The sequence below is a fragment of the Podarcis pityusensis genome (assembly GCF_964106645.2).
Source record: "Podarcis pityusensis genome assembly, chromosome: 12".
Classification (NCBI taxonomy): Eukaryota; Metazoa; Chordata; class Lepidosauria; order Squamata; family Lacertidae; genus Podarcis; species Podarcis pityusensis.
Window position 1 is genome coordinate 1,690,611 of NC_138037.1, and position 25,262 is coordinate 1,715,872.

Consider the following 25,262-nt stretch of genomic DNA (forward strand, 5'->3'; position numbering starts at 1 on the left):
ACTTCTTTTCTTTCTTATTTATCTCATTACCTGTAATGCCTAATAAAAATGCTTCTGGTTTCTTAACAAATGTATATTTCAACATTTTCTTCATTATAAATCATTTCCCAAAAGCTTTTTACTTTCTTACATTCCCACCACATATGATAAAATGTACCTTCTTTTTCTTTAAATTTCCAACATTTATTACTTATCTTATACATTTTTGCTAGTTTTACCGGTGTTACATACCATCGATACATCATTTTCATCACATTTTCTTTTATAGTCGTACATGCAGTGAATCTTAAACCTTCTTTCCATAATTTTTCCCAATCTTCCATTTGTATATTATGTCCTAAGTCTTTGGCCTAATCAATCATAACTGATTTTACCTCTTCATCCTTTGTACACCATTCTAACAGTATCTTATACATTTTTGCCAGAATTTTAAAGTCATTGTTCAATATTTCTGTCTGAAATTTTGATTCTTTGTCGGCAAAACCCCTTTGATTCAAATCTTTTTTAAACATTTCATTAATTTGAAAAAAATGCAACCAATCATTAACATATTCCTTAACTTCTTCAAATGGTCTCATTTTCCATTTACCTTCTCTTTTACTTATTAGCTTCTCATATGTCACCCATCCCCCAGTCCTATTGACTTTCTTCACATTCATCGCCTCCAATGGCGATAACCAATATGGAGTTTTTTGTTCCAACAGGTTTTTATACCTTTCCCACACTTCAATCAGAGACCTTCTTATGATGTGGTTTTCAAATCCTTTATGTACACGTTTCTTGTCGTACCACAGATACGCATGCCACCCTCAAACAGAGATTACAAACTCAAACTCATAAGGATGTTACAGAAATTACAGGCCCCCCCCCCCACATGTTAAATGTTACAAATATTATGCCTGAATGTATCCTTTCAACTTGACAGCTCTGGGAAGTTACCTAGCTTTAAAAACCATATACTGTAAAGTCAACGCCTTTGCCAGTTTCCTCCATTCCAACACTATTTTGCCCTTGTAAAATAGGGACTCCAGGAAGTGCCCAGAGGAGACAATTGCTGAGCTGATTGTTGGCCAAGGAAAGTAAAATCCCATCACCAGACTTGCCAAGGGGCCAGACATACAAAGGAAGTTCTATTGTACTTTGGGTGGTGGGACTTCAGAAGTGTTTGCCTATGCTCATCTTATACCTGGGCCTTGCACTTATGCTAATCTTGTACCAAGGACTTGTCTGGATATGTTTGCCAAGGTTAAACTAGTGTAACCCCTGTCTACCCCCCCCCCTTTGGTGACACGTCAGTGATGTAGCAATGATGCTGTACGAACTTTATTCTGGGATATGGTGGGAAGTTTTAAAAGTCAATGTCACCGCATGCTCTGGGTTCACTCGCTGCTGTTGAACCTGTTGTGCAACAAGAAAGGACCTAAGTCTACTGACTGCTGTTTTGCTCCAAATTGCTTGGCTGGAATTTCCTTCTTTTACTGACCGCATGGACCCGAGGGGACTGGTACCCCGATGAGCTGGGCTGCTGAGTAGTCTCTCAACCCAGAATTTTCTTTAACGTACAACTTCCCTGGAGAGAGCATCCCACAGGCACAAACCAGCAGTCATCCATATGGGCAGCGTATTATTATTATTATTATTATTATTATTATGTTGGAGTGCAAGCTTCCACATAAATCTCAAACACAGAGAGTAACCCTTTGTTTGGGGCTTCTTCTTCACTAGCCACTCAAGTCAAACCCTTGTAGCAACAATAAAGACCAGGATTAAGAGCTGCTTTTTGCTTCTACTGTATATGCTTGGCTGCAGATTTTGGTATTTCCTGACTGATCAGGAGCACACAGAATTGCGTCCCAGCGCAGTTGGGGAGAACTGTAGGTGGTGCACCCAAAGCTTACTTTGCCACAGTAAAGAGAAAGGGGAGGTGCTTCCCCAGTTGGATTTCTGCCTGGTTGTTCAGAGGCAGGCAGTCTCTTGCAGGCAAAGGGGTCTTAGGTGCCCCATAGGGTGGCTTTGCTCCTCCCAAGCCCCCTTCTCCTCAGCCACAAAGTCCCAGAATGGTAGAACTGGATGGGGCCCTAAAGGAAAGCTAGTCTCCCTTCGCGCTCTTCCTCAGGTGCAGGCACACTTCGTCTCATGGGGTTGATGGAGTGAAACCAGGGCCTGGATGTCCAAACTGGCTCAGTCTGGGTGCCTGGGGGCAAGTCCTGGGGTTGCCTGTTGGCTATTTGCAGATTAGTTGTGCTACAGAAGGCGTGCTGGGGAGACCACACATTACAAGGAACGCAAAAATAACTTTTGCTAGGTTTTAATAACAAAAACTCCTTTAATACTAAATTACAATATATCAATAATCATGACCCACCCACCAGGGTAGTGAGAGAGCTGCTCTTTATATGCCACACCCAACAGCTTAATTACCACAACTTCACAGCACCTGCTATACTGCTTCACAGCTGTAAAACTAGCTCACGTTATTTGCTCTGGCCTTTAAAGAAATACACATCTTGTGGAACAATAACGAACCTTCAGATTTAAAGAGACCATTCAACACTGCCCACTCACCCTTGCCCTTTCTGTGCTCCCTCTTCTGGGGCTAAGATGGGTGGCTTCATTGTGCAGAAGAGGAAAAGAGTGTGGAAGAGAGGGGAGAGGACAGTAATTGCACACAACACACCTCAGTAAATAAGAACTGCTGTATTACAAATCTAGGGGGTGGGTGGGGAGACCTGGCTTGCCAGCAGCAGGGGTCTTTGTAGACCATAAGCTGAACGTGAGTCAACAGTCCAATGCAGCAGCAGAGAAAGTGAATGCTGTGTCCAGTTCTGGGCACTACAAGATGAATATTGACCAACTGGAACATGTCCAGAGGAGGGCCAGCAAGATGCTCAAGGGTCTGGTAACCAAGCATCTTGAGGAATAGTTGAGGGATCTGGGTATGTTTAGCCTGGAGAAGAGGAGACCGAGAACAGATATAAGAGCCATCTTTTGAAATATCTAAAGCAGGCATAGGCAAACTCGGCCCTCCAGATGTTTTGGGACTACAGCTCCCATGATCCCTAGCTAACAGGACCAGTGGTCAAGAATGATAGGAATTGTAGTCCCAAAACATCTGGAGGGCCGAGTTTGCCTATGCCTGATCTAAAGGGACCACCTGTAAAAGAATCAGTACATCTCCCAGTTGGAGAACTGGCCCCAAACTAAGAAAGTGAACTTCAATAGGGACCAATGTCAGGTTCTGCACTTAGGCAGGAAGAACCAGATGCACAAATATCAGATGGGGAACATCTGGATTGCCAGTGGCATATGGGGAAAGGGTCAAGGGGTCCTAGCAGACTATTAGCTTAACATGAGTCAACACTAAATACAACAGCATGAAGCAAGTCTGTGTGGGGCAAGAAGCACAAAGAGGCTGTTGGTCCCTCTTAGCGGAAGCCCCTGGAGGCGCTGGTTCCAGAGCAGAACACACAAGCCCTGCCCACCAGATCCCAAACATTCTACGGATCCAATTAGACCTCAGTGATTTTGATACATTCAACACTTGGCCAATGACTTCCACCATGCAGATCTGGATTCGTAGTGTGAAGAAATATTGGGCACCAGGCTTGCACCCCATGGCTCTGAGAGGCGAGACTGACTTCTCTGCTGGGGTTACGAAGCACAAGAAGACCGTTGCAATCCTCACCCAAATACTAAGTCTCTTAAAATTTAATTACTACTGGTTAATAACAACTGTTTTTTTTTAAAAGCATTTTTTATTAAATCTCCAAAAGTATTTCACAACATTATATAATTTTTTTACCCCATGAATTTTCTTCTTGATGTCCCACCTCCCTTTCCTGATGTTTGTTTTTTGCTCCCTTTTATTAGTTGTTTTACAGCACATAAATTTTTACTTTCTAAACTCTAGGATTGTTAATTCTTTCACCTATCCATTAATATTTCAAATCCTGCTGACAGCTTCATGTCTGGGTGATACTTTAATAGATAATCCATCAATGGTCTCCAATCCTCCTTGAACACTTAATTATATCCTCTTAATCTGGCAGTTAATTTCACCATTTCAGCATAATCCCTGTTTCAGAAGCCATTCCTCCTTTGTTGGTAATCCCTCCTCTTTCCACCTCTGTGCAAATAAAGTTCTAGCTGCTGTTGATGCTACATAAATAAATTGGTTAGCTTTCTCACAACCTCCGTCCCCATTGCTCCTAGCAGAAACACCTCAGGTTTTTAAGGAACTGTCAGATTAAACATCCTTTTCAGTTAATTATATATCATTCCCCCCAAACACTTTGCCTTTTCACAGGACCACCACATATTATAAAATGACCCTTCCTCCTGTTGACATTTCTGGCACGTACATTTTTATACATATCTGCTAGTTTATATGGTGTTATACATTATTTTCACATAGTTTTCTCTCAAGGTATAATATGCAGTAAATTTCAAATCTATCTTCCATAGTCTCTCCCAAGCAGTCATCACTACACAGCAATTACTATGGTTTCTCCACACTGTGAGTTATTTGATGGGAAATTGGATGGGAGCTCTGACCGAAGCTCTTCCCAAAGCACTGATAGGGTTTCTTGCCTGTATGAATTCTTTGATGGCAAGTGAGGTTTTTCTTCACAGTGAAACTCTTTCCACATTCCACGCACTGATAGGGATTTTCACCTGTATGAATTCTTTGATGGCAAGTGAAGCTGTCCTTCCACCTGAAGCTCTTTCCACATTCCAAACATTGATAGGGGTTCTCCCCTGTATGAATTCTTTGATGGGAAGCGAGACTACTCTTCCACTTGAACCCCTTTCCACATTCCGAGCACTGATATGGTTTCTCCTCACGGTGAATACTTTTATGTCGATAGTAGTTTGGCCTTGTATTAAAGTTCTTTCCGCATTCCAAACACTGATACGGCTTCTCTCCTGTATGAATTCTTTGATGGGTCGTGAGATGGGCCCTCTGACTGAAGCTCTTTCCACACTCTAAGCACTGATATGGATTCTCCCCTGTGTGAATTATTTGATGGGAAGTGAGACTGACCTTCCACCTGAACCTCTTTCCACATTCCAAGCACTGATAGTCTTCATCCTCATAGTGAATTCTCTGATGTCGATGGAAGCTTGTGCTTGTAGTGAATTTCTTTCCACAGTCAAAGCACTGATAGGGTTTCTCCCCTGTATGAATTCTTCGATGGGCCGTGAGACGCGAGTTCCGAGTGAAGCCCCTTCCACATTCCAGGCACTGATAGTGTTTCTTCCCAATGGGATTTATTTGATGGGAAGTGGAAAGGGAGCTCTGGCTGAAGCTCTCGCCACACTCCATATATTGATACGGATTCTCCACTGTGTAGATTTTGTCATGGTCTCCCTCATCCTTCTTTCCCAATTCATCCCCTCCTACAATGAAGAGAGAAACTAATTAGAGCCTCAGGAAGAAATGGAGCCCCAAATTATCGAACAATGCTAATGAACGCATGCGATAGGGGAAAAGACGGAGGGAATTAGATGTGAGGTTCTACTACAGGGTTCACTGCCTTTATTGACTGGAATCAATTGACATATTTATGGGAAACTGAGATTTGAAAATCCTGACTCTTTTCTGGGATGTGTTTCATTTGGGCCAATCATGGACTCCACTCCATCTCCAACGTCAGTCATCCCTTTGGTCAACCAAAAACAGACAGAAGCAAAAACGAAAGCATAAATCCGGACAGAAATTACTTCTCTTACCACTGCAAAGCCTACATTTAAAAATGCTGGGGCAGTTCAGACCAGCTTCACCATTGTTTTTTAAAAGGAATGGAGGAAGAATATTTGCAGACAAGCCAGGAGATACCCCTTCATTCAAGGGGAGCTGTAGGGGTGTTAGAATCAGAGGTGCTGGAGGTGGCACTGTTGAGCACCATCATTTATTTATTTTAATGCATTTTTACAAGTCATATGTGCATCATATCGTCTTCATCATTATCTCTTATCCTCGGACTTTCCAGTCCATCTCTCCATGGCATTTTAGGGCGTCTTGTCAGGAAAACCCAGGACACATTATCAAAAGCCATGATATGCCCACTCCTCTGGTCTCTCTCTCCCAGACCACTCCTTCTATCCTTCCCCCTCCTTTCAGTTTTCAAAAACAAAACAAAACACCACCCTTAAATATAATTCTGGACATCAAGAAATGGGAAGCAGGGAAAAAATAAACTAAACCCCCCCCCCCCCGCCAACAAAACTGATAAAACTTCTTTCTTCCTTCTTTCTCCAGTCTTAAGCCCTCTGCTTTTCTTATTTCCTCTGTCCTCCTCTCCTCTTGCCTGTAGCCTTGTCTCCTTTATAGCCTCTACTCCTCTCTTGGCTTATTCTTTCCTTAGGAGAGTTTTAATGTTACCTGCCCCCTTGAAGGTTTGAATCAAGCCAGAGTCCACTCAAGTTCCACAATCCACATTTGTCCAATAGTCCATTCAGGTCTTGCTGTATTTCAACACCCACACTATTTACCGTATTTTTTGCTCTATAAGACTCACTTTTTCCCTCCTATAAAAGTAAGGGGAAATGTGTGTGCGTCTTATGGAGCGAATGCAGGCTGCGCAGCTATCCCAGAAGCCAGAAGAGCAAGAGGGATTGCTGCTTTTACTGCGCAGCGATCCCTCTTGATGTTCTGGCTTCTGAGATTCAGAATTTTTTTCTTCTTGTTTTCCTCCTCCAAAAACTAGGTGCGTCTTGTGGTCTGGTGCGTCTTATAGAGCGAAAAATACGGTATTCAGTCCCTCGAAGACGTTTCCCCCATGCATTCACTCTTGTCTGGAGTCAGTTTTATACTCCAATTTTAGCCTCAAATTTCTTGAGTGGAAATCTTTGTTTTCTGGGGTGGCCTTTTTCAGAGAGAGAAAGGGGCTGCTTCACAGATGTTCCCCTTCTTTTCCCCTTAGCGCTATTTTCCACCAGCGAGACAGTCACTCACACAGCCACCGTCTTTTTATCCCCCCTCCCGCTCCACTCTCGCCTTTCCAATCCTCTCTTCCACCTCTTATCCTTTCCATTTCCCAGTTGTTTGGGCTTTAGAAGTTCACCTCTCTCTTTCTCATCCCTCTTGCTTCTTGCTCCCCTTCCACCTCCCTCATACTCACAAGCAGGTCTCTTCTTCTCAAGTTTCCCCCCAGGCAGCGTAGTGCCATTTCAAGATGGGCTTCCTTTTTCTTAAGTACTTTTGGGGGTCCTGTGGCTCTTCCTCCCAGAGCCAGCTCTTGTTTCTGGGGTGCTAGCACTCGGTTAGGTGCACATCAGGGGCTTCCTGTCCTGGAGGGAGCATAGCTCCCCTTTGCCATCTTAACCTGCCCCCCAATCCTTCAGGAAGCTTTCTCAGCCCCGTTCAAGATCCTCTGCACTGTGGGGTGTCCTTGGAGGCTCCAGATTCCCCTGGAAGTTTTTTTTGGGGGGGTCACAGAGCCCTCACTTTCTCCCCTTCTCCTCCAAGACAGCCAGCTCTCGCTCAGTGAGTGCAACCAGCTCCATCAAAATATTGCAGATTTCACCTATAGATATATGTATGGAATTTCAAAGCAAATACAGTGGTACCTTGGTTTATAAACATAATCTGTTCCGGAAGTCCGTTCTTAAACTGAGGCGCACTTTCCCTAATGAGGTCTCCTGCCGCCGGTGCCCTTCCACTGTTCGGAATCCATTCTTAGGCCAAGGTAAAGTTTGCAAACCGGGACACTATTTCTGGTTTTGCGGAGTTCTTAAACAGAATTGTTCGTAAACAGGACTGTTCTTAAACTGAGGTACCACTGTATTGTGATCCAACAGGGAGCCTTACTGAGAGAGACCAGGATCCCACAATTATCCTCCATGACTTCCTTATGCAGAGCTCTCTGTTCAGGATCCAGCAACGCCCACTCCTCGTCTGCAAAATGAACAGCAATATCTTCAAAGCACACTGGACCCTAAGAGAAAAAGGGAAATGTCCTCCTCTTAGACAGCGTAAATATTATCTACTACACATTGCTCTGATATTTTGTGCCTGTTAATGGCTGTCTTGCTTGGATGGGATTGTTTTGCTGCACATTTTAAGTATGAATGCTTATTTTGACGTCTCTGTGGAAATTCCCGCCCCCCCACCATGTATTTTAATGATAGATGTATGGAAGTGAGAGCTGGACCATAAAGAAGGCTGATCGCCAAAGAATGGACGCTTTTGAATTCTGGTGCTGGAGGAGACTCTTGAGAGTCCCATGGACTGCAAGAAGATCAAACCTCTCCATTCTTAAGGAAATCAGCCCTGAGTGCTCCCTGGAAGGATAGATCCTGAAGCTGAGGCTCCAAGACTTTGGCCACCTCATGAGAAGAGAAGACTCCCTGGAAAAGACCCTGAAGTTGGGAAAGATGGAGGGCCCAAGGAGAAGGGGATGACAGAGGATGAGATTGTGGGACAGTGTTCTCGAAGCTACCAGCATGAGTTTGACCCAACTGCGGGAGGCAGTGGAAGACAGGAGTGCCTGGCCTGCTCTGGTCCAGGGGGTCACAAAGAGTCGGACATGACTAAACAACAACAACAACAATTTTAATGATGGGTATTAATCATTGTTTAAATGGGTGGAACTTCACGCTGTGTTCTTCAAGTCATTTTGTTAGCAGAAACATTCTCATTTTCCAGATGGAAAGATCCTATCTCTCATCTTGCTGTTACGTGGAAGGGTATCTTCCCAATGTCCTAAAGCTAAGTTTAAGGAGTGCGTGGCAGCCGAGGTGTGGGAAGGAGAGCAGGGAGGCCCCGCTGTGCAACTCATGGAGCTGGATAGGTGAATCCTGGCCACTCTTCATAGTCTGCCTACTGCTTAGAAGCCTGTTTTAGCATTCACTGTTAAGCATATGAAGAAAATGGCAACAAATGGCAATCAATTATACTAATGACATTTCAGCCTTTGTTAAGGGCAGCTTTGACAGAAGCCAAGAGGAGGAAAAAGATTTGTTTGGGCTCAGAGGCACCTGGCTGCCCCACCCCTCGGCCTCTCCCCACAAAGCTCCTTCCCCTGACCTGATCTGGTTCCACAGTTGCTGCTTCTGCTCCACCACCAAGAAAAGAGGGGTGAGGAGGTCTTGCCGGCATCCTTCTGTCACCTGCAAGACACAAAGGTAAGTGGGAAGACATTCCTGCATGCTTCTCTCGGAGGTTCAGCTGTGCATCTCTAAGGCGGGCATTAGAAAAAGCCTTACGTGATGAGCACATTTGGACATTTGTACCCGTTTCATATTTTATTTGTGTAAAAATACATCTCCCCTCCTCTGGGCTCTTGGCCTCAACTGTCGCCACCCACCCCAAAGATGAAAACCCAAATATTAGTTTCCATATTAATAGAATGAGACCAAAAAGAGAGACCAAAAAGGCTCCTTACCCAGCAGCCTCTCTCTGGTGTCCAGCAGAGTCCTCTCTGCCTCAGGCATTTCTGCTAGCAGAAACTTTCCCTGAAGGAGCAACAAGGATTCAAAACAGGGAATGAAAATAAGGATTACAATAGGAATGGCAGAAGCAAACACTTCAGGGCTATCAGATCTCATTGCTTACTTTCCAAAAACTGAAAGGATGAGCCATTAGGAAAGAATTTCGGTATACAGTGGTACCTCGGGTTAAGAACGCATTTCGTTCTGGAGGTCTGTTCTTAACCTGAAACTGTTCTTAACCTGAAGCACCACTTTAGCTAATGGGGCCTTCTGCTGCCGCCGCGCCGCCGAAGCACAATTTCTGTTCTTATCCTGAAGCAAAGTTCTTAACCCAAGGTACTATTTCTGGGTTAGCGGAGTCTGTAATCTGAAGCGCCTGTGACCTGAAGCGTCTGTAACCCGCGGTACCACTGTACTGTCCCTCCTGTTCAGAGCCCCTTGGGAGCATTCAGAGGACAGTCTCTCTCACCTGCTGCTCTGCCTGCTTCCTCTCCTCTGCCTGACTCAGGAGGAATCCTTCGGCCAGGGCCACCGCCTGAGAACTGGTCTCTGCTCCACATTCCCTCACCCAGATCTCCATCTCTAGCGGAAGGACAGCCAGGAACTGCTCCAAGATCACCAGGTCCAGCATCTCGGCTTTCGTGTGCCTTTCTGGCTTCAGCCACTGATAGTAAAGGTGGTAGAGTCGGCTGCAAATCTCTCGGGGTCCTTTGGCCTCTTGGTAGCAGAACTGCCTGAACTGCTGGCTCTGCACAACTGAGCGGAGAGTGTCCTCCTCTCCCAGGATCTTCTGCACAGAGTTTTCCCAGAATCCCTCACTGCTCCCAGTTTGGATGTCATGGCCTCTTCCCACTTCAGGGCCAGCTGAGTCTTGCTCATCCATCTGGGCTCTGTGGAATCCCCCAAGAGATCAGAAGAAGCCCCCTGGTCTTCTGCCCCGTTCTGTCTGTCCTAAGTAGAGGTGCTAGGAAGTCCTACAAAGCAAATGCATAGTCATGATCAGCAGAAGAAAAAGGTTCATTGAGCAAGATTAGATGAGTCGTGCTATTAACAAGGGCTGGATTGCACCCCAGCCCAGACACTGAATTTCCTTTTATTTAAAAAAGGGAAGTCAGCCTCTAGCCCACGCAGAAGGACACTTCCCAAGCAAAATATGAAGGCAACTGAAGGGATTTCTGTGAGATGAATCAGCCTGGCTGCTCCTGCCTTTCAGTGCTTGCAGTCAAGGCATGAAGTCGAACCGTGATGGACAAGTGAGGAACTTGTACCAGGGTCTAGACACCTCCAGTGTCAGGGATGCCAAGCGCCACCCAGTCCATTCCCTTGCAGTGCAGGGAGCCAAGGTTCTCGACACGGCTTCCTGTTCAATCTCAAAAGATCCTCTGAGCATGTAGGGCCTGCAGGTCTGACTAGGTGCACATGTGCCAGCCAGGAGTCTGGATAAGACCCCTGTCCTATCTGGGGGGGGGGGAGCTTTGATTGTAAGGGAAGTGCAAAGGAAGGTTCGCTTGCATCTGCAGGAAACTCAGCATCAGAAGGGGAGAGGAGCCCTGCAGGATCAGGCCATCCCCTCCCCCCCCCCCGATATTGAGACTGGGCTCATCCATCTGAATGGGGTTTCCTGGCATGGGGCAAGGGGCAGGGATAGAGCTGCAGACCTCCTGCCCTCCTCGTCCTCTCTCTGGCTTTGGGGGCAGTAGGACTCTCTGCTCCCTGACTTGGGGGTCCCCCTATTCCTGAGCTGAGCAGGATCCGCCCCCCATGCATCCTTCCCATGCAGCCCTGCCCCCCCCTTCTCCCCATTGCACCCACAGGGGGGAGAGAGACGAGGCTCACCGGATCCCAGGAGGGGCACCGAGGAAGCTCTGGGAAGGGAGAAAGACAAAAGCGAGGAAGAGACCGGGAAAGGGGGGGGGGGAATTCTGCTCTGGAGGACCTGCTCGCCTCGCCCCCCTTTCTCGCCCGGCCTCTCTAGGAATCCAGCTCAGGTTTTTTTAACCCTCAAAAAGCCGAGCGCAGCAAGTTCAGCCCTCCCTCTCCGTCTCTGCATTCCCTCTCTCCAGCAGGAGCACCGCCAGAGGGAGGGAGGGAGAGAAAGAAAGAAAGAAAGAAAGAAAGAGAGAGAGAGAGAGAGAGAATGAAAGAAGGAAAGGAAAGAAAGAGAGAGAGAGAGAGAAGGAAAGAAAGAGAGAGAGAGAGAGAGAGAGAGAGAGAAAGAATGAAAGAAGGAAAGGAAAGAAAGAAAGAAAGAGAGAGAGAGAGAGAGAGAGAGAGAGAAGGAAAGAAAGAGAGAGAGAGAGAGAGAGAAGGAAGGAAAGAAAGAAAGAAAGAAAGAGAGAGAGAGAGAGAGAGAGAAAGAAAGAAAGAAAGAAAGAAAGAAAGAAAGAAAGAAACCCGCACAGGATGTCCCGCAAGAGCCGAATGCGCGAAGCCGGAGCCGGCTCTCTCCCGAAGCGCAGGTGCCCCGCCAGGGCGCAGGGTCGGGGGCTTCGTCTGCCTCCAAGCCCCATAATCATAATCATAATGATAATAATTTATTATTCATACTTCTTCTTTGGCGATCGCTCGTAGCCGAGTTTCTTCCATGAACACTGTGTTCCTTTACCTTTACACTGCTTTGAAGGACACAAGATTTCTATAAGTAAACCTTTTTATGCTCGTTTGAAAGACTGGTCTGGCTATCGGTAAAAGGAGCAGAGGTAGCAAATCCCAAGTGCCCAGAATGGATACCTAATACAGGCTGTGCTGCCTTATACATCCTGTAAAAAGGTAAAGGGACCCCTGACCATTAGGTCCAGTCGCAGACGACTCTGGGGTTGAGGTGCTCATCTCGCTTTATTGGCCGAGGGAGCCGGCGTACAGCTTCTGGGTCATGTGGCCAGCATGACTAAGCCGCTTCTGGCGAACCAGAGCAGCGCACGGGAACGCCGTTTACCTTCCCGCCGGAGTGGTACCTACTTATCTACTTGCACTTTGAGGTGCTTTCGAACTGCTAGGTGGGCAGGAGCAGGGACCGAGCAACGGGAGCTCACCCCGTCGCGGGGATTTGAACCACCGACCTTCTGATCAGCAAGTCCTAGGCTCTGTGGTTTAACCCACAGCGCTACCTGTGTTCTTCTGATTAAAGGTAAATGTTATGTACTGAAGTTCTCACCCTGGGCCAGCAGGGGGAAACTGTAGATAGTTTTCACTCAGGTCCACCTCAGTTATTTTAGGCGGGAAACCCTGGGTTGTTGTTGCTACAATGTTGACAGCCGGCTGCCTATAAAAGCAGGCCGGCTGAGCTGTTTGCTGCTCAGTTCTGTTCCAGCTTACAAAATAAAGAGCTGCTTTGGAGAAATCGCTGTGTCGTCTGCCATGTCTACTCACTATTCAACAGTAAAGGTAAAGGGATCCCTGACCATTAGGTCCAGTCGCGGCCGACTCTGGGGTTGCGGCGCTCATCTCGCTTTATTGGCCGAGGGAGCTTCCAGGTCATGTGGCCAGCATGACTAAGCCGCTTCTGGCAAAACCAGAGCAGCACACAGAAACGCCGTTTACCTTCCCACCAGAGCGGTACCTATTTATCTACTTGCACTTTGATGTGCTCTCAAACTGCTAGGTTGGCAGGAGCTGGGATCCAGCAATGGGAGCTCAGCCCATCGCAGGGATTCGAACCATTTTTAGCCCTTCATTTCCAGAGGTTGCTGCTCAAGACACCAGCTGATTAAATAACTACAAGCAGCAACCACTTTTCGCGCAAAACGAAGTCCAAGTTACGAAGATGCTGCTGCAGTTCTGTATCTTTTCTCTCGTGCTCCATCTGCAGCTCTCGGTTCCATCAGGCGGGGCGGGAGGAAGGGGGGGGGGGGAAATAGTGCCCGAAGTAAACCTGCAGATCAGACCATCTATGCTAGTCTACCACTACAAATCTATGGGAGAAGCTCTTGCGGTCCTTCCCTTGTAGCCCTTGGAACACCTGACCGTGCCTCCTCCTCCTCTCTCTGAACTGTTTTCTCCATGGTTGCCCTCACTCTCCTCTCAAGGCTCCTCAGCTATTCATAGGGCGCGCCAGGCTGCCCATCTCATCCGGGTCCTTTGGCGGCGCGGCCACAGTATGGCCCGGCGGGAGCGGCGGCGATGGGCAGAGGGGAGGCCCCAGGCAGAGACGCTCAGTTTGGCGGCTGCGAGGATGGTGGCGGAAGGGCCCGAGACTCCTGCCAGTCCCGGCGGGGAGGGGCTCCCGGGGGCCGAGGCTGGTGAGAGGAGGCCGGAGGGGGGTGGGCTGGGCAGCCAAGCAACACAGTTGGAGCCTCCCTCCTCCCTGGCCGGCAGGGAGGGCGGGAGAGGAGCTGCTTCCTTTGAAACCCGGGAAATTTAAGGGACATCATTAATAAGGGACAGCAGCGGGACATGGCGCTGGGATAAGGGAGTTTCCCGCCAAATAAGGGACGGTTGACAGCTATCCTGATAGATGGTATCCTCATCAGTGGGGCCAAATCGTGCTTGATCCTCCACCAGGCATGGCATGAAGGTCATTGGCTAATGTAGTAGCATAGTAGTGTGAAGAAGTGTTGGGTCCTGGGTGTGTACTCCATAGTCCTTTTTTATTTTTTTAAAACAACTTTATTGATAACCATAACAAAGCATACAGACAAAAATAAACACACAAATCAGCAAACAAACCCATACTACATCCTATATTATTTTAATCTTTAATATTTCTTCTCCCTCCCCCTCCTCCCTACTTCCCTCACCTATATGCAATCTTGTTGTTCTTATATTATTCTGCTGTTCTATTTAAATTCCTTTAATAAACAATTTTTTCTTATTTTTATTCATTTATCTTGCGATATAGTTACAATTTTTTACTAATAATATTTGCTAATAATTAGCTTACCTTTCCAACCCTTTCCATATATGTTTCAACACATTCCCATTCTTTATTGACCTTCTGAGTGAAGCCTCCTCTCACTGTCACTGTTAATTTTGCCATGCTCATGAATTCACAAATTTTGGATCTCCATTCCGATAACTCTGGTACTATTGTTTTCCAGTTTTTTGCAACCAATAATCTTGCTGCCGCTGTTCCATATAGGAATATATTCTTCTGGTTTTTAGGAATATCATCTGTTAGTAGTCCCAATAAATATACTTCTGATTTTTTATGAATTGTAATCTTAATTCCCCCCCCCCCAATTCTTCATGAATCCTTATCCAAAACTGTTTTATTAGCCTACAACCCCACATGTGAATTAGGGTTCCCACTTCTGCATTGCATCTCCAACATTTGTTTGAATAATTTTTATATATTTTGGCCAGTTTCACTGGTGTATCATACCATCGGTGGCACATTTTCATATTTTCTCTTATCAGGTAGCAAGCGGTAAAGTTTATATCTTGGGTCCATAATCTTTCCCAGTTTTCTAGGTATATTGTTTTGCCCAGGTCATGCGCCCATTTTATTGTTGATTCCTTTATGACTTCATCTTTTAGATCACACTCCCATCATAAATTGTACATTCCTGATATTATCTTTTTATCCGATTGTAATAATTCCTTTTGTAACTTTGAGATCCCCTGTTCAAAACCCTGTTTTTTATCCTCTTTAAACAAATTTGCTATCTGATGATAATGGAGCCAACTACTGCAATCCTCTTTAATTTCTTCATATGCTCTTAATGTTAAAATACCTTGTTCTTTTGTTACTTGGTAGGTTGGCCAGATCTTTCCCATGTTCAATTTTTTAATTCCTATCACCTCTGGTGGTGAAACCCACCAGGGTGTTTTCGGTTCAAGTAACCAACGATGACTTTCCCAAACTTTATATATGGGCCTTCTTATTACACAATTTAAGAAATCTTTATTATTTAACACTTTACCATATGCCAAATATAAGTGCCAACCAAATCGGTTGTTCCACCCCTCAATATCTAAGATCTCCACATTCCTCAGCAAAATCCAATCTTTAACCCACCCGAAACTGGCCGCAAAATTAAATAAAGTTTCAAATTAGGTAATCCAAACTCCCCCCCCTTCTTTGGAATCTGTTAATATTATACTTTATCCTTGGCTTCTTTCCTTGCCAAACAAACTGTAATATCCTTCCTCCATCCTTCAAATATCTGGTAATTACTGGTTATTGGGAGCATTTGAAATAAAAATAACAATTTCAGTAATACAATCATTTTTATCGTAGAAATCCTTCCCCAAAGTGACAATTTTAATCTTTACCAAATGTCCAATTGCTTTTTGATTCCTTTCCAAATTTTATTATAATACTCTTCAAATAATTCAATATTTTTCAATGTTATTTGAATTCCAAGGTATTTTGCTTTTTTTACAATTTGAAGACCATTCCTCTTTTGTATTAATTTTTTCCTCTGTTCACCCAAATTTTTAACCATGACCGTAGTTTTTTTCTTTGTTTACTTTGAGCCCCACCACTCTCCCAAAATCGTCTATCCTTGCCATTAATTCTTGTATACTATCTACTGGTTCCTCTATCATTATCAGCATGTCATCAGCGAAGGCTCTAAGTTGATATGAGTTTCTTCCTAATTTTTATTCTATCCCTCCCTCATTACCTCATTCAGAACCTCCAAGGTAAGTATAAAGAAGAGGAGAGAGGGCATCCCTGCCTAGTCCCCTTTTGGATTGGAAAATATTCAGTCAACTCATTATTTATAATCAAATTTGCCGTCTGATTGTTATAAATTGCTTTTATTGCCCTTATTATTGGCATACCCATACTCCATGGTCCTTAAAGACACGGTCGACTTCTGTGCTGGGTCCCCAAAGGTCAAAAACACGGTTGCAATCCTCATCTACCTATTAAGTAAAGTCCCCTAAAATTTAGTTCTGTACACAGCCATGGTTATGGCTTCTCCTGATTGTGAGTTCACTGGTGGGCAGTGAGATTGCGGAATTCTTTCTGTATTTGAAGCACTGATAAGGTTCCCCCCCCCCCCCCCCGTGTAAATTATTTCATGGGAAGTGAGAGAGGAGCTCTGACTGAAGCTCAGTACATATTCCAATCATTGTTAGTTTTTCCCACAATGACTTCTTTGATGGGTAATGAGAGTGGAGTTCTGACTGAAGCTCTTTCCACATTCCAAGCACTGATACGGCTTTCTCCCCAGTATGAATTCTTTGATGGGCAGTGAGACTACCCTTCCGATTGAACCTCATCCCACATTCCAAGCACTGATAGGGTTTCTCCCCAGTATGGGTTCTTTGATGGGAAGTGAGACCGGACTTCTGACTGAAGCTCCTTCCACATTCCAAGCACTGATAGGATTTCTCCCCAGTATGAGTTTTTTGATGGCAAGTGAGAGTGAAGCTGTGACTGAAGCACTTTCCACATTCCAAGCACTGATAGGATTTCTCCCCAGTATGAGTTCTTCGATGTACCACGAGACTGTTCCTCTGACTGAAACACTTCCCACAGTCCTGGCAGTGATAGGGTTTCTCCCCAGTATGAAGTCTTCGATGTGCCACGATACTGGCCCTCTGATTGAAACCCTTTCCACAGTCCCAGCACCGATAAGGTTTCTGCCCTGTATGAATTCTTTGATGGGCAATGAGAGTGCTTCTGTGACTATAGGTATTTCCGCATTCCAAGCACTGATAGGGTTTGCGCCCAGTGTGGATTCTTTGATGGGACATGAGTTGGGATTCCTGACTGAATCTCCTTCCACATTCCAAACACCGATATAGTTTCTCCCCGGTTTCTCCCTTGTTTTTCATTTCTAATTGATCACCACCTGCAACAAAGAGAAAAACAGATCAGGGCCTCAGGAGGAAATTTAGCCCTCAATGGTTGAACAATGCTAATGAGTGTGGATTGATGCCAGGATCTGTCCACACCTGGAACCCGATATGCACCCCGACTGGGCTAGGCAGGAAGACTGGAACACCTTCAGCATAATCCGGAAACCTGGACTCACAACTGTGCGTTATGAGCACCACCGCCAGAGGTTCAATAAACGTAGATGGGGCTGCAAGAGTTTTGAAGCAGTTCTTCTTGATTTCTACAAGCTACAGAATTATTTACAGAATATACAGACTGTGTGGTATAGCTTCTTACTCACACATCTTATCTACAGCAGAGATGAAATCACTCTCCCTAAACAGGAGGCTCAGAGTCAGGAAAAGGAAGATTAAAGACACAGTTCCCTCCCCCTTCTCTCTGACCACCAGATCATACGATTCTCCCAGAAGGGAGGGGTGAAATGCCAACAACGAGTGCTTTTCATAAGGGAAGAACTGAAGGGAGTTATCTGTGAGGTCTTACTAAAGGGCTCATTAGCTTTGTTGACTGGCATCAAGGATGATATTTATGAGATCCTGAAATTAGAAAACCTGGCTCTTTTCTCAGATAAGATTTTACTTGGTCCTATCATCGAATCTGCTTCATCTCCAAGGTCAGTAGCCTCATTGGTCCACAAAAAATGGACAGATGTAACATCAAAAGAGCCAAGGAGAAACTACTGGAGAAACTAAGAAGTCTAAAGCCTACGTTTGGAAAGGCCTTGGCAGTTCAGACTAGGCTGACGTTCTGATGTACTGTTTTATTCTGGATTCTTTTATTTGACTTTTAACATAGTTTGTAAACTGCTTTGAGGTTTTTTTAATCTGAAATAAAAAGAATAATAACAATAGTAGTAATGATACCTGGAGGAAGAATAGTTACAGGTAGGTAGCCGTGTTGGTCTGCCGTAGGTGAAACAAAATAAAAAACTCCTTCCAGTGGCACCTTAGGAAGGATTTTTCTTTTACCTGGAGAAAGAATGGTCACAGATGAAACAGTAGATAGCTCCCTATTCAAAATGTTCTGTACGGGTGTTAAGAGTCACAAATATTGTAGGTGGCACTGTTGAGCTCCATAAAAATATTAGAGGTTTGTCACATAGAGATATACATATTACATTTCAGAACATACAGTGGAACCACGTGTTACGTATGCGATCCGTTCCGGATCATGCTACGTAATGCGAACGCACAAAAACAAAAAACCCAGAAGTAGCGTGATTTGGGTGCTTCTGTACATGCGCAAAGTGTGCAGAAGTGTTCCGCGCATCCGGGTCACGCGTGTTCCGGAAACACTTCCAGGCAGTGAGCGTGCTTACCCCAAACGTACGCAACACGGAGCGTACGCAACACGAGGTATGACTGTATTATGATTCAACGGGGAGCTTTACCGAGAAAGTCCTGTTGGAAGATCGCCCGCCCGGGAGCATTGCCAGCATCCCAAAGCACTCCGGGGCGATTAGTCCGGTGGTCACTCTCTGGCTACCATCCAGGAATCCTCCTTTAGTCCAGAGAGACTACTTTATTAAAACTGCATAGAAAATACACACGACTGCACGTCCTGAGTAGTCCAGCTTAGAGTTCTCCGACTCAACACTGCTCCAGTCCAGGAGCGGAAGAAAGAAGTGTAACTCCACCCCGGTTACACTGAGGACAGTCTGAGAACTGGCTCAGACTTCCTTTCCCCCGGTCAGCTACACCTGATGTAAACAACCACCTTTTAGCTTTTGCTGCTTCCTGGCAGCTCGTGCAGCTCGTAGGGACCGAAATCCCGACAAGTCCATCATCTCACGATTCTGCTCCATAACTTCCTTATGCAGAGCTTTCTGTTCAGGATCCAGCAACACCCACTCCTCATCTGTGAAAGGAACAGTGATATCTTCAAAGCGCACTGAACCCTAAAAGAAAAAGGGAAATGTCCTCATATAGCGTAAAGATGATCGACTAGACATTGATCTGGTGTTTTCTGCCTGTTAATGGCTGTGTTGTTTTAAAGGAATTGATTTGCTGCACATTTTAGTTATGGATTATTATTTTTATATTTTAAATGAATTCTTCTATTGTGTCTTTCAATGCTGCGTATTAATTTTGTTGTAAATGGGTGGAACTGAACATGGTGTTCCTCAAATCATTCTCTTGGCACAAGTGTTCCAATTTGCCGGGGGGGGGGGGAGGATCCCCTCTGTACTCTCTCTGTGTGCTGTTCTTCAGGGGGCAAATGGGAAGCAAAAGGAGACCTAGGAAAGCCCTGAAGGTGAGTCCTGGCTACTGTTTTTATGGTTTCTCAACGGCTTAGAAGCCTATAGTAGTATTCAACAATAAAGAAAGAGAACGGTGACCGAGAAATAATGCAAGCAACAGTAAGGCTAGTTGAGGCAAGGCGGCTGTTCCTTATTTTCAGCACCCTGACCTTCTAGAAAGGCCTATTTGGTCTTTGTTCAGGGCAGCTTGGCCAGAAACAAAGTGGAGGAAGAGTGAGATTTGCTTGGGCCCAGAGGCACCCTGACTATCCCACCCATCAGCCTCTTTCCACAATATGCTCATTCCTGCTACCTGATCTGGTTCCACAGCGGCTGCTTTCCCTTCACCCCCATGAAAAGATGAATGAGGAGGTCTTGCCAACATCCTTCCGTCACCTGCAAGAGACAAAGGTAAGTGTGAAGCCAGGTGTGCATGCTTCTCTCAGAGGTGAAGCAGTGAAGCTCTAACGACAGATGGGCCTTAGAAACTCACCCGCAGAGTGCATTTGGACGTTTGTACCCATTTCGTATTTTAGCGTCTTCCCTTCCTTGGGGCTTTCCCCCAAGAAGATTCAAGGAACCCCTGGATGAGTTTCAGGATTCACGGAATGTGACCAAACAGAAAAACAACTCAATCCTCCATACCCTGTGGCCTCTCTCTGGTGTCCAACGGAGTTCTTTCTGCCTCAGAGGAATACCGGCCCATTTCTGCAAAAAGGTCCTTTCCCTGAAATAAAAGAATCATAGAATGTTAGAGTTGGAAGGGATTCCAAGGGCCATCTTGTCCAACTCCCTGCAAAGCAGGAACCTCAACAAGGATTCCAAACAGAGAATGAGGAGAAGGGTTAGAAAAGGAATGGCAGAAGCAAACAATTTAGGGGTATCAGATCTCATTCCTTGAACGCTTTCCAAAAAAGAAGAGCCATTAGCTGAGAATTTGGGGGTCCTCTCCCTCATGATGGAAGACCTTGGGAGTATCCAGAGGAAAGTCTCTCTCACCTGCTGCTCTGCCTGCTTCCTCTCCTCTGCCTGACTCAGGAGGAATCCTTCGGCCAGGGCCACCGCCTGGGAACTGGTCTCTGCTCCACATTCCCTCACCCAGCTCTCCATCTCTGGCGGAAGGACAGCCAGGAACTGCTCCAAGATCACCAGGTCCAGCATCTCGGCTTTCGTACGCTGTTCTGGCTTCAACCACTGACGGAAAAGGCAGTAGAGTCGGCTGCAAACCTCTCGGGGTCCTTCGGCCTCCTGGTAGCAGAACTGCCTGAGCTGCTGGCTCTGCACATCTGAGCGGAGAATGTCCTCCTCTCCCAGGATCTTCTTCACAGAGCTTTCCCAGAATCCCCCACTGCTCTCGGTTTTGATGACATGGCCTCTTCCTGCTTCAGGGCCAGCTGAGTCTTGCTCATCCATCTGGGCTCTCAGGAAGCCCCCAAGAGACTGGAAGTAACCTGTAGTCTTCTGCCAAGTCTTATCCGTCCAAATTAGAGGTGCTAGAAAATACTACAAAACAAATACATTGCTGTAAGATTGACACACTGTCAGGAGAAGAAAAATGTTCCTTGGGCAGGCGTGGATGAGTCTTGGTTTAATTCTTATTAATACTGAATTTTAATCTGCCTTGGGTAATCAGTGTAGTAGTAGTTGGATTCTGCACCGAAAAGGTTGGACTAGACTAAGGTTACCAGATTTTTTTCAGTGAATCCAGGGACACTTTTCAACTTCCTACTAAATAGATGGATTTTGTCAGAGGACTGATTTGTAAATCTGGGGACTGTCCCTGGGAAACGGGGATGTCTGGTAACCTTAGATTAGACAGCCCTTGGCATCCCTTCCAACTCTACAATTCTACGATTGTATAATTCTAATAATATTAATAATAACAACAACAGCAGCAATAACATAAAACATCAAGTGTGGGGAAAATAAAGCCCTTGAGATTTTGGCGTAGGTAAGCACAAACACCCCATCGGCATTTTGCTTCACCTGGTTGATCTAAATTTAAATGTCAAATTGAAGAATTAACAATGGAGTGCACCTCTGGGGGTGAAGTCAATTTGCTTTGTGAGCAGCACCAAAGTGACTGCAGGAGGTGCTGGAAGGAGGCGTACAAAGTGTCACCCAACCGCCTTAGGGAATCCACTCTGGGTTTGTGGAAGGTTTACTCCTCAGCCTTTTCTTCTCCTGAAGGAGGTTCAGGATCAGAGTTTTCCTTCTCCTAGCTGGGCTCCCTTTCTGGGTCGAGGAGTCCCATTTGCTCCCCACTTGACCTTTGGACCCCCTCTCGGTCTTGTCCACTCAGCATGCTGAACCCCATCTTTGCATCACTGTAGACTTGAGACCCATCAGCTCCCCCATCGTTCAGCCCGCCCCCTGGGACTCTTCATTCTCCCCACTTTGCCCTATGGCAGAGGAGACTAACCAGGTTCCCGAAGGCGCCGTCGAGAGAGAGAAAGACGGAGACCCCCTCAGGAAGTGATTGGCAGGAAGGACTTTTGCGCGCCCCGCCCTTCCGTTGCGTTATTTCCGGTCCTCGAGGCGGTGGGGGATGCGGCGGTGCGCGCCAAAACACCAAAGGCGCCATTTTGGAACAGGGCGGAAGGGAGGGCTCCGTCATGCTGGGAAAGGGAGAAAGGGAGCGATAGGGCAGGTATCAAAGGCGCCATCTTAGGAGAGGCACTGAGGATAGAAGCGGGCGGAGGAGGCACCACCGCCATCTTGGACAAGGGCAAGTAGAGGACTGGGAGGAAATCTCCTCAGGAATGGAGGTCGAGTCCCCATTAAGCCTAGACTTCAGGTAGATCTGCCTCTGCAGGGCCTAGTACAGACTTCCTCAAGCTTGGCCCTCCAGGTGTTTTTAGCCTACAACTCCCATGATCCCTAGCTAGCAGGACCAGTGGTCAGGGATGATGGGAATTGTAGTCTCAGAACTTTGAGGAAGCCTAGCATAGCAGGTGTTTATGAAGCCTGTGGTGTTTCAGGGAGAGGGCTGGGTTTGCTCGGCTTTCTACACTCTCTACCCAACCCCCCCCCCACCTCCGAGCCCCCACTGATTTCTCAGCCAGCGCAGAGGAGGGGATTATTGGGGTCTTCCCCGCTTCAGAGCCAAGAAGCTCCGCTCATCCCTGTGACTTGAAGTTTAAGGCACTTTTGCGTCCTCATTCCTGGTGTAAGAGCAGGCGGGAAGGAAGTCCGCCAAATCCACTGCTTTAGTGAGCCACTTCTGCTAACTAACGCTGCTGAACCTTCAACAGCCACCCAGATGAAGGCCATTCCTAGATTCACTGGTGCTCTGAAAGCCAAGCTGGAAGCTGGCCCTGTTCTCCCCAGCAGTTTGGGTGCCCGTTGGACCCAAAAGTGCAGGGTTCACTGGCTAGGAGATTGACTTATTTTTTAAGTTACAGGTGGCAGCTGTGTTGGTCTGCCGTAGTCGAAACAAAACAAAACAAATAAATAAATAATCCCCCCCACTCCAGTAGCACCTTAGAGACCAACTAAGTTAGTTATTGGTATGACCAATAACTAACTTAGTTGGTCTCTATTTATTTTTTAAAGTAATTGCTTTGGTGCTCCCCAGGTCCCTCTGCGTCTGAGCTGAAAGCAGCAACCCCCGGAGAACAAGACCCACGGGCAGCACTGCAGGGCTGTTGTGTTGCAGCTGGGCAAGGAAGGGGGTGGGAGATCCTCTCTCAGGCACCCCCCCTCCATCACTCATGCAAAATCATGCTGCAAGTCCGCTGCCTGATTTCCACCTCTAGAGGTGCAAACCTTTCCAGAAATCACGTTCAGCCTATTCACCATGCATGGGGAGCATTCAGCATTTTGGGCAGTGTGATTCAAAGACTATTAACTGAAATATTCTTTCGTGCATCCCCGTCTCTGAGAGGGAAGAGACTCCAGGAAGTGGGTAGAGGATGAGGGACTTCATCTCAGGGTTGTGGGTTCAAGACCCAGGTTGGGCAAGACGATTCCTGCATTGTAGTGTTACCGGAAAAATCCGAGGGCTCCCTTGGACAAAATAAAGACACCAACCAGGATAACTTGGAGCAAAACAGCAGCCTGTAGGCTTGGCCTTTATTGAACTGTTGCAACAGGGTGTTCCCCTCACTTGCAAGAGAGAGGAAAGACCCAGAAAGATGGTGTGCAAGACCTTATAAAAACTTTGAAATTCCCATCCTCTAGGTCAAGCCCACCCCCAGAAACATCATGCATACATTACAGAAAGGAGGAGTTGACATCATGCATACATTACAGAAAGGAGGGGTTGAGGGAGGAGTTGTGGTGGTAACCTGAGTGTCCTGTCACCTGGCTGGTTCCTCCTTCCCCCTGCCCATGAGTCACTTCCAGGAGACAAAGGGGAGTTGGCAGTTTCCTGCCCCCAGAGGGAAGATCTGATCATTGTCCTTTGTTTCAGTCCATGCTGAATCCACTCCCATATGCAAGTTCTTTGTCATCTTGATGGTCTTCTGTCTAGGACCATCAGGGCTGGCATAGCAACTGGGCAGGGCTCCTGTGGATGTGCTGGGATGGTGAAGGGATTATGGCTGACCAGAACCAAGCCACCCCCCTTTGATAGTCCTTGTCATATGGAGTAAAATAAAAATGGAACAGTGCAAATCCGATGTATGGTTGATTTTTCTATGAATTTATAACGGAAGTGTGGCATATGTAGTGTGTGAGTGTGAGTGTGTGAAGTTTGCACAAACTGAATGATTGGGGTGGGGGGTTCCTGCTACAGTAGGGGGTTGGACCAGATGGCCCTCGGGGTCCCTTCCAACTCTTTGATTCTATTGCTTTTTCCTCAGTGAGAGGATCCATAACAAATGACAGTGCACTTCAGTCTCCCAGAAAGGCAGCTTGACTCATGGATACAAATATCAGCTTCCAGGAATTGGCTGTGCTTTGGAGGGCAATGGTCAGGCCGAGCAGAGGAGCTAATGGGAGGCAAGGAAAGGGTTAACCCCTCCCTGTGTGCCACAGCCTCCTTCCTGATTCCACCCCTATCCACAGCTGTTAGATACAAGGATATAAGCAGCATTAAATCAAATGTCTGGCAGGAAATGAAGTCTGGTCCAAGCCTCCTGCTTCCAAATAAGGCAGCAAGGGGTGAACTGGAGGACAGATCTGGGGCACTTGGAAGACAAAAACCAAGACAGCAAAGATGCCTTGCACATTTCCTTTTTTTAATTTGCACATAAATTGTTTTGCACGCACCCCTACCATGTAGGAAATGCATGTGGCACAGAGGTTCATTCTAATTTGGGCTGGCCTGAGACATTTTGTTGCCCGAGGCGAGCCAGGAAAGGGTGTGTGCCTGCCATGAATGGTACTTTGTGAATGGTGCTAGGCTAGAGCATTGAGAAAGACTATCAGGCTCAGGGACTAAATGCAGCCCTCCATGCCTCTATCTGTGTCAGGGCTCAGGCCACCTCCCATCCTCCTTTGCACCTTCCTTGGTTTTGTTATTGTTTTAAAACTGACTGCAAGGTGTCTTTGGATGGAGAGAAGGTGCTGAGGTGGGAGGAGAGCACTTGTCTCATCCCCTTCCGACAACGACGAAGAAGAAGAAGAAGAAGAAGAGTTTGGACACCTTTCACTCCCCAGGAGTGCCCAAACTTTTTTCAAAGAGGGCCAGATTTGATGAAGTGGACATGCGTGAGGGCTGACCAAAGTTATTGAGCTTTTTTAGGATTTCAGCCCAGGAAATAAACTGCCAATAAATAAGCGGCTAACCATCTCTGGGCGGTTTCCAACAAAAGATTAAAAATACATTAAAACACCAGTCATTAAAAACTT

At 46.3% G+C, this 25,262-nt stretch overlaps 2 protein-coding genes and 1 long non-coding RNA gene across 5 annotated transcripts; 1 reads left to right on the plus strand and 2 right to left on the minus strand.

The window, feature by feature from the left end:
- Positions 1-2,228: 2,228 nt before the first annotated feature.
- Positions 2,229-11,396, minus strand: LOC308459811 (uncharacterized protein). Of its 3 annotated transcripts, none has more exons than XM_080975521.1 (6): positions 11,272-11,396; positions 9,905-10,409; positions 9,390-9,459; positions 9,032-9,114; positions 7,814-7,940; positions 2,229-5,400 (listed from the first exon to the last, which is right to left on the minus strand). In XM_080975521.1, the coding sequence occupies exons 2-6, from the start codon at positions 10,316-10,318 to the stop codon at positions 4,499-4,501; spliced, it is 1,596 nt and encodes a 531-aa protein (XP_080831647.1). In that variant the 5' UTR covers positions 10,319-10,409; positions 11,272-11,396; the 3' UTR covers positions 2,229-4,498. The 3 variants fall into 3 exon arrangements, with proteins under 3 accessions (XP_080831647.1, XP_080831649.1, XP_080831648.1); XM_080975523.1 differs by lacking the exon at positions 11,272-11,396 and adding an exon at positions 11,248-11,267; XM_080975522.1 differs by lacking the exon at positions 11,272-11,396 and adding an exon at positions 11,094-11,192.
- A 4,725-nt stretch (positions 11,397-16,121) lies between these two features.
- On the minus strand, positions 16,122-21,965 carry LOC308459809 (zinc finger protein 213-like). Its single transcript, XM_080975519.1, has 7 exons — positions 21,889-21,965; positions 20,466-20,969; positions 20,112-20,193; positions 19,780-19,862; positions 18,944-19,124; positions 18,091-18,195; positions 16,122-17,180 (listed from the first exon to the last, which is right to left on the minus strand). The coding sequence occupies exons 2-7, from the start codon at positions 20,877-20,879 to the stop codon at positions 16,402-16,404; spliced, it is 1,644 nt and encodes a 547-aa protein (XP_080831645.1). The 5' UTR covers positions 20,880-20,969; positions 21,889-21,965; the 3' UTR covers positions 16,122-16,401.
- A 1,051-nt stretch (positions 21,966-23,016) lies between these two features.
- Positions 23,017-25,262, plus strand: LOC308459853. The gene is made up of 2 exons (XR_013978341.1): positions 23,017-23,407; positions 24,208-25,262. It is a non-coding gene; the product is annotated as an uncharacterized lncRNA (long non-coding RNA).

Excerpts from the sequence above, each read along its gene's own strand:
- LOC308459809 (XM_080975519.1), bottom strand. The coding sequence starts at position 20,879 with ATGGATGAGCAAGACTCAGCTGGCCCTGAAGCAGGAAGAGGCCATGTC. Across the intron at positions 20,194-20,465 it reads GGAAGCAGGCAGAGCAGCAG|GGAAAGGACCTTTTTGCAGA; the intron begins GTGAGAGAGACT and ends CTTTTATTTCAG. Across the intron at positions 17,181-18,090 it reads TGTAACTATTCTTCCTCCAG|GTGGTGATCAATTAGAAATG; the intron begins GTATCATTACTA and ends TCTTTGTTGCAG.
- LOC308459811 (XM_080975521.1), bottom strand. The coding sequence starts at position 10,318 with ATGGATGAGCAAGACTCAGCTGGCCCTGAAGTGGGAAGAGGCCATGAC. Across the intron at positions 9,460-9,904 it reads GGAAGCAGGCAGAGCAGCAG|GGAAAGTTTCTGCTAGCAGA; the intron begins GTGAGAGAGACT and ends TTGCTCCTTCAG. Across the intron at positions 9,115-9,389 it reads CACCAGAGAGAGGCTGCTGG|GTGACAGAAGGATGCCGGCA; the intron begins GTAAGGAGCCTT and ends TGTGTCTTGCAG.